General features: G+C 32.3%; 2 protein-coding genes across 2 annotated transcripts; one reads left to right on the forward strand and one right to left on the reverse strand.

Moving 5' to 3' along the window:
- The first annotated feature begins 432 nt into the window (after nt 1–432).
- Nucleotides 433–2,077, forward strand: LOC133786179 (wall-associated receptor kinase-like 1). The gene is made up of 2 exons (XM_062225388.1): nt 433–439; nt 864–2,077. The coding sequence occupies exons 1-2, from the start codon at nt 433–435 to the stop codon at nt 2,075–2,077; spliced, it is 1,221 nt and encodes a 406-aa protein (XP_062081372.1).
- A 1,994-nt stretch (nt 2,078–4,071) lies between these two features.
- On the reverse strand, nt 4,072–10,094 carry LOC133786181 (cytochrome c oxidase assembly protein COX15-like). The gene is made up of 9 exons (XM_062225389.1): nt 9,746–10,094; nt 9,451–9,666; nt 9,293–9,385; nt 8,973–9,027; nt 5,519–5,535; nt 5,373–5,471; nt 5,138–5,248; nt 4,820–4,951; nt 4,072–4,689 (listed from the first exon to the last, which is right to left on the reverse strand). Exons 2-9 carry the CDS (start codon nt 9,619–9,621, stop codon nt 4,519–4,521), a joined length of 849 nt encoding a protein of 282 aa, XP_062081373.1. The 5' UTR covers nt 9,622–9,666; nt 9,746–10,094; the 3' UTR covers nt 4,072–4,518.

A 10,094-nucleotide genomic window follows, 5' to 3' on the forward strand; every position in this document is an offset into this window, starting at 1 on the left:
ATCACATCTTAACTATTAGGTACCTAAGATTACCAAAAAAGCGTAGTAGGATGTATTTTTTATGCAAAAGAAAAAAACTTAGGAATTTAACTTTAACGTGTTGAGAAATTATGTATTTTTACTGTTAATATCCATATATTTTAATCAATCATATTTTTAATAAAAATTTATAAATACATTTTATATCTATCGCAACTTTTAATTAAATAAATTGAGGCTATTTTGTCATAATAAATAATAAGAATGTTTGCACCAAAACTACCTTAAAGTTTGAGGTTTGTCCACATCATAGACTCAATCTTTTTTTTAGCGGTGAAAAATAGCAGAAATTGGTCTAGTCACCACCTAACGGAGATCAATATGCAGAGAGTGACGAAATTACTATTATACTAACTTTGGGTATTTTTCGTACTAAAAAAAAAGATTGGATCTATGTCGTGTACAATCTTCAAACTTTGGATAGTTTTGCCACAAATATTCCTAAATAATATTTTTACCAAAATTAGTAAAAAAAACACAATTTTAACAATCATGAACAAAAATTTAAGATAAAACACAAAAAATTAATTTGCATTGTATTTTGAACAATATTTTTATCAAATAAATAACAGTATATTTCATTATCTAGCCTAGAAACCAAAACAAACAGAAAGGAAAAAAATTAAATGTTTGATAAATTTCAATTTATATATTATAAAACTTATATCAAAAAATTAAAGTTTAGAGGAAGAGAAATAAAAATATTAAAATCTCATTTAATTTATGCTTATTTAAAATTACAAACTAATTAAGAATAAGATTTTAAAAATTACAAATTTCCATAAATGAATGATTATGTTTATTTATTCATACATGTTAAACAGGTGTGGGGAGTCCTCTTGGATTATTAGTTCAACTTTTTGGTACATGGAGACTATACATATTCATAAAGAAAAGAAAAGAAATTAAACGCAAGAAAGCATTTTTCAAACGAAATGGTGGCCTTTTGTTGGAACAGCAGATACATTCAGGTGAAAACAATGTCGAGCAAACCAAGCTGTTCGATTCAAAAGAGTTAGAGAAGGCAACTGATAATTTCAACATAGACAGAGTTCTTGGGCAAGGAGGCCAAGGCACTGTGTACAAAGGAATGTTGGAAGATGGAAAGATTGTTGCTGTAAAGAAATCTAAAATAATTGATGAAGCCAAACTCTCTGAATTCATCAATGAAGTTGTCATTCTTACACAAATCAATCATAGAAATGTTGTCAGGCTATTGGGATGTTGTCTGGAGACAAATGTTCCACTTCTAGTTTATGAATTCATCCCAAACGGAACACTTTCTGAGTATATTCATGACAAAAATGCAGAGTTTCCTTTCACATGGAACATGAGATTACGAATTGCAACTGAAGTTGCAGGAGCTCTTTCATACTTACACTCAGCAGCGTCTTTTCCAATTTATCATCGAGATGTCAAGTCTGCGAACATACTCCTTGATGAAAAATTGAGGGCAAAAGTTGCAGACTTTGGTACATCAAGAACTATCTCCTTAGAGCAAACTCACCTGACCACTTTAGTTTATGGCACATTTGGCTATCTAGATCCAGAATACTTTCAGTCTAGCCAATTCACAGATAAGAGTGATGTTTATAGTTTTGGAGTGGTTCTTGTCGAGCTCTTGACCGGGCAAAAAGCAATATTTGCAACAAGGTCAGAGGAGGAAGGAAGAAGTTTGGCAACATATTTCATGGTGACGATGGAGGAAAGGAGCAGTAGTTTGTTCGACATTCTTGATGGTCAAGTTCTCAAAGATGCGCCAAAAGAAGAGATCTTAATTGTTGCTGATCTTGCAAAGAGATGCTTACATTTGAATGGAAGGAATCGACCTACCATGAAAGAAGTAGCAAAGGAGCTAGAGAGGATTCAAGGCATTGATAATAAAGATTCCAATGGTATTCAACATAATTATGAAGATCTAGCATACGCACAACCTGAAATTGCAGACTCTTGGAATAATTCCACATCGTCAATAGAGTTAACTTTTGACAGTGCTGCTACTAGCTTCTCGTTGCATCAAGAATTATCATTGTTGTAAGGGTGAACAAATAGTAATATCCTTTTTGTACGTAGTACTCTTAACTTATTTTTTTCTATCTTAAATTTGAGATCAATTATATATTGTGGTTTACTTTATTGGTTAATATTGTTAACTTTGGTTTCATCTAATTGTATAAGCATTCAAGGCTTGGTACTTTTACTATGTAATATAATATAGTAGTATTTGTGTTTTTGTATGGTTTTGGCCATTTTATTTTTCCAATTAGTTCTTTTTATACGAATTTTTATTGCCCACTATCTAATAAATATTATCTCCATAAATATTATCCTTACAAGTAGAAGAGAATGATGGTGAACATCATATTCACACAAATATACATTTCAATCTCCTTATCGATACTCGATCTCTTCTGGTACGAAACACAGCATTTCTTTATTCTTAATATATTTTTTTGTCTAAATATATAATTTATTTATTAAAAAAAAATCAATGTGGAGTGGTTCTTGTTGAGCCCTTGATTGGATAAAAAGAAATATCTACAACAAGGGTTAAAAGAAGGAAGATGTTTGGCGACATATTACACAATGACAATGCAGGAAAAAATTAGTCTCTTTGACATTCTTGATGATCAAGTTATCAAAAATGAACCAAAAGAAGAGATCTAAATTGTTGTTGACCACAGAGATGTTTACATTTGAGTGAAAGGAATCGACCTGCCATGAAAAAAGTAGCAATGGAACTAGAGATGATACAAATAGTTGATAAGGATTCTAAGGATAGTCAACATAATTATGAAAAGCTAGAATTTGCACAACCGAAAATTGTGGACTACTCTTGGAATGTTTCAGTCATCGAAAGACCAAATATTGTAGTCGTGTAAGAGCACTTCCAATGGAGAAGGTAACATATTTTATTATTTATAACATAGAGAAAAATTGGTTAAATAGTCTTCCAATGAATGGTGTAATATTTTTTTTACCTAAATGAATAGTATTTCTCTATATGTAGTGAAACACTATTAATCAAGCTATAAATATTTTATTATTTTTTATAAACTTTTGTATATATATGAGTGTGATACTATTATATATTTAATTATTTTATTTCTTAAAATGAATAAAATATTTTTTAAAAATATAATATTTAAATGATGTAGAGAAAAAATAGAGAAGCTGATTTATGGTATAATGTAAAAGTTTGAGATAAATTATAATAAAGTATGTTTTGGTGATGTATTTTGTAATATAGAGGAGAACATCCATTGTGAGAGCTCTAACACATGCAAGTACGAACATACTAGAAACCCAAGCAGCAAAGCCAAAGAACCATATCCCAACCATCTTCTAAGCATTAAGAGACTGCACGGTGGAAACATTTCTCAAAGATGCATGGCACATACTGACCTTGAATTGCATTATAAACTTGTTACTGATTTTAGAAATATACGGTATTTGATAGGAATTTCTCTTATTAGATGGTACTAAAATTATTATATTTCAATGTGTTACTAAATTAGTATATAAAAAAAAGATTAATTTGTCTATTATAGGAAATTTATTGACCAAAATAGTGCAGAATGTACCATTTGTTACTAATTTTTTTTAAAATATGTATATTTCCTGTTTTTTTTTATAGTTTGGTTGGTCAGTTATGATTATAGAAACTAAACATGATCACATACATAGTCCTATCAGATGATGAATCGGCATACAATAGTTTAGTATTTAAATGTCAGTAAAAATGAAAGTTTTAGTATTTTAGCAGTAAATTTCTTAATCAAATATTTGTGTAGTGGGTCGTCAACAATTTTCATCTCAACTTTTCTTCAATCTAATTAAATTGAAGAAAATCTTCAAGCAGTCTCTGCCAATGATACAAACTATATGTTCTGCTTCTGTATGCACTTCTCATTTTGGTGCACATTTTAAGTACATATATCATTATTGTAAAACTTATTACAATATAACAATTAGATAATTTATTACAACACAAATTTAAACAATATAACATGCATTATTGACTACTGAAGAAAGAGATGGTATTAAAATATATTGTAATACTTTATCTAGTCTTGTGCTATTCTTTATCACCACTCTCTCACAACCTCATTCCAATATACAAATATCTTATCTGATCAATCAATGTTCTCTGATACGTCTTCTTCCATCAAACTTTTTCTAGCTGATCTCCATGAACGAAAATGGGGTAAGTTTCTTTAACCACAAAGGCCCTTGTAACATGAAGCACCATCCAGGAAGGAAATTTGTCATTGTATTATTTTTTCAATTTATAACGTTTCAAGTTCCACAATGAGGAATTGAATAAATCACATTAGCTAAACAAGAAGAAGAAGAAGAAAAACAAAGGCCGAGCATTATGCGTTTATGAAACGAATTTTTCTTATGCAAAATAAGAAAGAACTCATGAACAGAAACACCAACCAAAAGGGCAGGATCTGCATAAATTTGTGCAGTAAGCTAGATTGTCTTGGCAACTTTAGGCAGAGATTTAAGAAGAGAGGGCGATGGCTTCCTCAGAGTGTGAATGAGAAGGATCATCAGTGACATTAGTGTCAAAGCCCCAGCTTGATGAGCACTGCCCAGGGAAACTGGCACGAATGACAAAAGGGTAGATATCCCCAAGGTAACCTGCAATGATTACAAGAACAATCATCAAATATCGTTCAATCCTAGCTACATGTTCAAGGGGAAGAACCATGTTTCGATCTTTAAAGTCAGAAGAACATTAATAGAAATTGAGTTATCGAAACATATGAACCTGAAGACCAGCCATGCCAACAGTGCTTCCAATCAAATATCGAACTGCAGGATGAAGATCCACCTTCCTCGTTAACCACCATAACGAGGCTATTGAAACTAAGGTGGCTGTTGTCAAGATCCGATGGTCAAGCTGTAAATGAGGTTAAAGGAAGCTACTAGTCATATGGAGTTTTCAGCCATTGAGCTCGTAGTTCAATGGATTAAAAGAAAATTTTCTGAATTTGAGATCTCATGAATTTAACGGCAGACTGAACCTAAATCATGCTAAGGAATTCTCTCATTAATACACAGTAAAGAAACACCACAGGAAAATTACCTGTACCATTGAGGTATTCTCAAAGAAGTTGCGAATAAGTGGGTTCATTTCTAGAACATCCTCAGGTATCCATGTGTCGCCCATCTTCGGAAAAGTATTGTAGGCATGTCCCTGGAAATTCACAAAATCATTATCATGATATGCTACTAGCAAAAAAACAAAAAAAATTGCATACTACCTACTAATTAATTTGTAAAAAATTATGAGCAACACAATAACAGTTGAAGTTACATACATCATCATTTCCTAAAACAAATGCTCCTGAGAGAGCAGTAATGCCGACGAGTAAGCTGACAGGAAGAGCAAGTCTCTTTACTTTTGCAGCACCCTTAACCTAGGACATTGATTCTGCAGGTGGTTCGGGCATTACCACCGAGAGACCTGTCCAAAGAAGGCCGCTGTATATAACAAATGCATAAATAGATATCATGTATTTTTTAATTAAATAAATAAGAAAATTTTAAAAAAATTTGAAACCCTCTTTCCCTCTATCTTCCCCGAAGCTCTTCCCTCTATCTTACTTCTTTTCCCTCTATCTTCCCCGAGCTCTATCTTCCCTCTTTCCCTCTATCTTCCTTTTTCCCCCCTCTTTTCCCTCTATCTTCCCCAAAGCTCTCTTCTCCGAAGCCCTCTTTCTCTCTCTCTCACTACTGTGTTGCCTCTGCCAGGCCCGAACGACCATCATCCCATCGCCGGAGCAGTACACGCGCCAGCCCAATCGAACCGTCGGCCCTCGAAACGTCAACCCTCGCGAGCTCACCACCACACGCGCTGCCCAGGGCTGTCGACCAACGGTCCGAAGCCGTCCGCCTCTTGTATTGCTATATGTTTGTTGGCTCTTGTATTTCCATTTTTAGTTTGATTAACTTCCAATCTACAGAAAGATGCTTTTGCTTGTACAACTAAGAAGAGGTGTTGGTTTCTTTCTTCTGAAAACATAAAGTCTTTTGTTTCTATGGATATTAGGTAAGTGAAAATAAAAGCTTTGATAACTTCTTTTTGCCACTTTGAATGCTTTGTTTATGATTTTCTTATAACTCTGCGCTCAACAAATTTATCAGTCATCAAATATATATATATTTGTAGTACGTAAAGAAATAGTATATATATATATACTATGTATAAAATAAGTGTAATGCACGTTGTATTTTATATTTTTTTAGAAATGATGTAATATTCAAAAAATTAATTGGATAATAAATAACATGATTATTAAAATGTACAATATTATTTAAGTAGAAAGTTGTTGTCTACGTGAAGAATTATTTTGAGACACAATTTCAAACAGTGATTGCTTCAATAACATATAATATATTAAACCTATAACTGGTTAAAACCAACTTAAATGAAATAATTGACCTCGGCAAATTGAGCAAGAATGATTTCGACGAAGCCAGTTAACAATACAGTCAACATGAAACAAATGTAAACATTGTGGCATATGTGCATAGCTCATTCCCACTTCAAATTCCTCCAAACACACAGGACAGGTCTGCCCTATCTGTTCATCACCTTCTCCATCTATGAAAGTAATAAGAATCAAATCCACAATCTCCATATTATTCCAATATGGAAACCAATCCTCAATTGTCATGTATGTCTCACAGTCTCAAAGTTCTATGTATTTTATCTATCTTTAAACATTCTTTTTTAAATAGTCATGAGACTCTGGTTAATAGCCAAAACATAAAAGTTACTGTGTTCGATAATAATGATATTAGTAATTTTTAAAAATTAATTTTTAAAATTATTTATAAGTAACAAACTTTAAAAAGCATAACTATCAATGTATCATATTTTTAATAATAAATGAATAAAAATATAGTTTTAATAAAAATAGTAAAAATTAGGCTGAGTACCCATATTTAGATTGGTTGTTAAATTTGTAGCCACTTTTTACAACTCTTAATTTTAACCTAATATTTAATGGAATCAACCTATTATACCCTTCTATTATGCTTTCTTCTCAAGAGTTATTCACGCACTCAATTCCATCCACATCGCAACCCATCCCAATTATTTATATATATTTGTCACTTCCTTATATATATATACATAATTAATATATCAAATATATGAATAAAATAATTTACATAGTTATTTAATGCAAATGACATGTACTATTTTATATGAAACAATGTTAAAGAGTTCTTGAACATTTTTATCATACATAAACATAATATATATAGAGGGAAAAATAATATGATATATAGAACATTATCATAGATCATCTTAGCATTTTCTAAGTATATATTTTATATATATATATAATATCTCAAAGCATGATTACTTACAGACAAGTCAATCCTTCATTTGACCTAAAAAGTTGCGTACTTTGTTTGAAGTATTACAATTCACATGTTCCATTGTATAAGAATTGAGAGTTCGTATGGGTAAGTAGTAGAATTTAGTGAGAGAAAGAGTTGAAAAAAGAAAACCCACCTATAGAGTCTGAGAGAAGTAGATAATAATTGTTTTTCTAGTGAAGGACGCGAGAGCCATGACTTAGAAAAAAAGAGTGAGAGTATGTTTTAGTATGGGTAGTATGGGATAGGTAATTATAAAAATGGGTATTATTAAACTAAATTATTTTAGTAGCTAGTTTTAGTTAATTACTCCTAAAATTGGTCATTTATCAAATTATACCATAAAAATATGATGCATCAGGCCGCACTTGTTAATAATAAATGAATATTTCAATATCATGAGTTTGAAATACAAATGCAATTTAAATAAGTGAATTGTTTTACAGAAAAATGAAGAAAATATATTATGCTCATAATACACCACTCGAGAATTCCAAGATACCAGTGAAAAAAAAAACTTGATCTAATTATGGTTCTAATAACACAAGTTATTAAAGATGACCCTTAATAAATTAAAATAGGCAAGGCTATTCTATCTTTGGAGTGATATATTTCTTGTTTATAGGTAAGGTTATTGGAAAATAGACAGAGTTTTTCTTTAAAGAGAGAAATAGATCAGTAAAAAAGAAAGGGAAACCATCACACAAAATTTAATATTCCACCGACTAACACTACAAAAATCAGGGCCTATACCGAGAACAAATGTCCTCGGTATAAGCCGTAATGTCCTCGGTATATCTTCTACCGAGACAATGTCGTCGGTATAAAGTTGTCGGTACAGTCGCGTCGGTAAAACAAAACGTCTACCGACGACATTCAAAATGTTCTCGGTATAAGTTTTACCGAGGATAATGTCCTCGGTAGAAAGTGACAAATGTCCTCGGTACAACAAACCCCAATTTCTCATCGTACTGGTATATACCGACATCTTGGTGGTATATACCGAGGACAATGTCCTCGGTATAGACTTGTCCCCAATTTTTTTTTATATTTGTTATTCCCTTATTTATTTATTTATTTATTTATTTTGAATTAAATATAAGAAAATAGAATAAAATTAAAACACTTATATTAAAGATATAAATAAAAACATAAGAGTGTATTCGTTGAATTAAAATAAAGACTTGTCTTAAACATGATAATGTAATAGTCAATTGTAATAAAATTCATACATAAGTCCTACTGAGTCGGTGCTCCAACATCAGGATCATCGGGTGGTGGTGGTGGGGCAGATTGAGATCCCGGGGTGATACAATGAGTCCGGACATGCTCCTCTAACTGTCGAAGACGCTCTCTCATCTCAGACAACTCTTCATCTCTAGTTTGTGAAGGACGAAAATCAAATGGAGTTCGGTCCCTTATGTTAAGGATACGTCCATATCCTTTCTGGTGGCTCCGTCGTTTTCCGAAGACATTTTGTACCAAAGATATGTCTTCATCTTCAGGCGCACTCGAAATTGGTGTGGAACTCTCAGTATCAGTTGCCTGTGTCTGCTGTGTGTCGCGGTATGCACGCAATTCCTCCTGTGATACAATGTATAATGTAATTAAAATTTTGAAACAATTAAAATTTTGAAAAATGTTTAAAAAAACTTAACGTACCCAAGTATTTTTTGCTGTCTCTGTCACCCACCCTGTGCCTGATTTATGGTGAGTATCCATCCAGCTATCCGGGATGGACTCAAGTTGCCCAGTCTCTAAATTGCGCTGTCACGTACATATATTTTTATAAAATTAATAATTAAACGTAAATAAGAAAAATAAACTAAAAAATAATTAATTAACTAACCTTTTTATAGCGTAAGGCTGGGATTGACTGAGAACCTCCATAGCTAAGCTCTTTCAGTTTCTTTCTATTTTCCTTGTTGACCACAGAACGTTTCTGCAAAAAGTTATCGTTAGTAATATATTTAATTAAGATAGTTAAGTTTAGCAAGAAATTAATACCGTAATTTCTGGGCGACGGAAAAAATCAATTGCTTTTTGCCACTGCGTATCCGTGCAACCACCATAACGATTTTGTGGCCCATTAATTGTTAAGTGCTCTTTAATATCGTACTTCCAGTCAGAATACTTTTTAGCACACGAAGTATCAATGCCTCTCAAGATCCCAGGCATATGCCCTTCTCCATATCTAGTACGCCCAATATCAAACAAATCATCCTAATTTACAAACATTTATTAGTAAATATCATATATAACATAAAATGAGAATTAACATTTAAATACATAAACTACTTACTTCCAAATGTGCAAGTATTCTTTCTTTCGAGGCATTTGGTACTTTTGACCATTGAGGACAGTCTGGATCTGTGTACTGTCGAACAAGTAATCCGAGCTCTCTTGAGAAATTTGAGCTGTACTCTCCGATCTCTTTATATGTTCTCCCCCGCACATCCCACTCGAGAGGGAGAGGACGCCCCAACTGTTCCCTCTTTTCCCGCGTGTTCAATCCCTTATGGCGTCCACGTTTACTTGGAGGCGCTATTGTATGCAAATTCAATATTTTAAAATTAATATGGATTAATTGTTAAATTTTAAGGAGTATATCAATGTGTAAAATATTACCTCGTTCACAATCAGCTGGGATA

Source organism: Humulus lupulus, chromosome 6, assembly GCF_963169125.1.
Source record: "Humulus lupulus chromosome 6, drHumLupu1.1, whole genome shotgun sequence".
Lineage (NCBI taxonomy): Eukaryota > Viridiplantae > Streptophyta > Magnoliopsida > Rosales > Cannabaceae > Humulus > Humulus lupulus.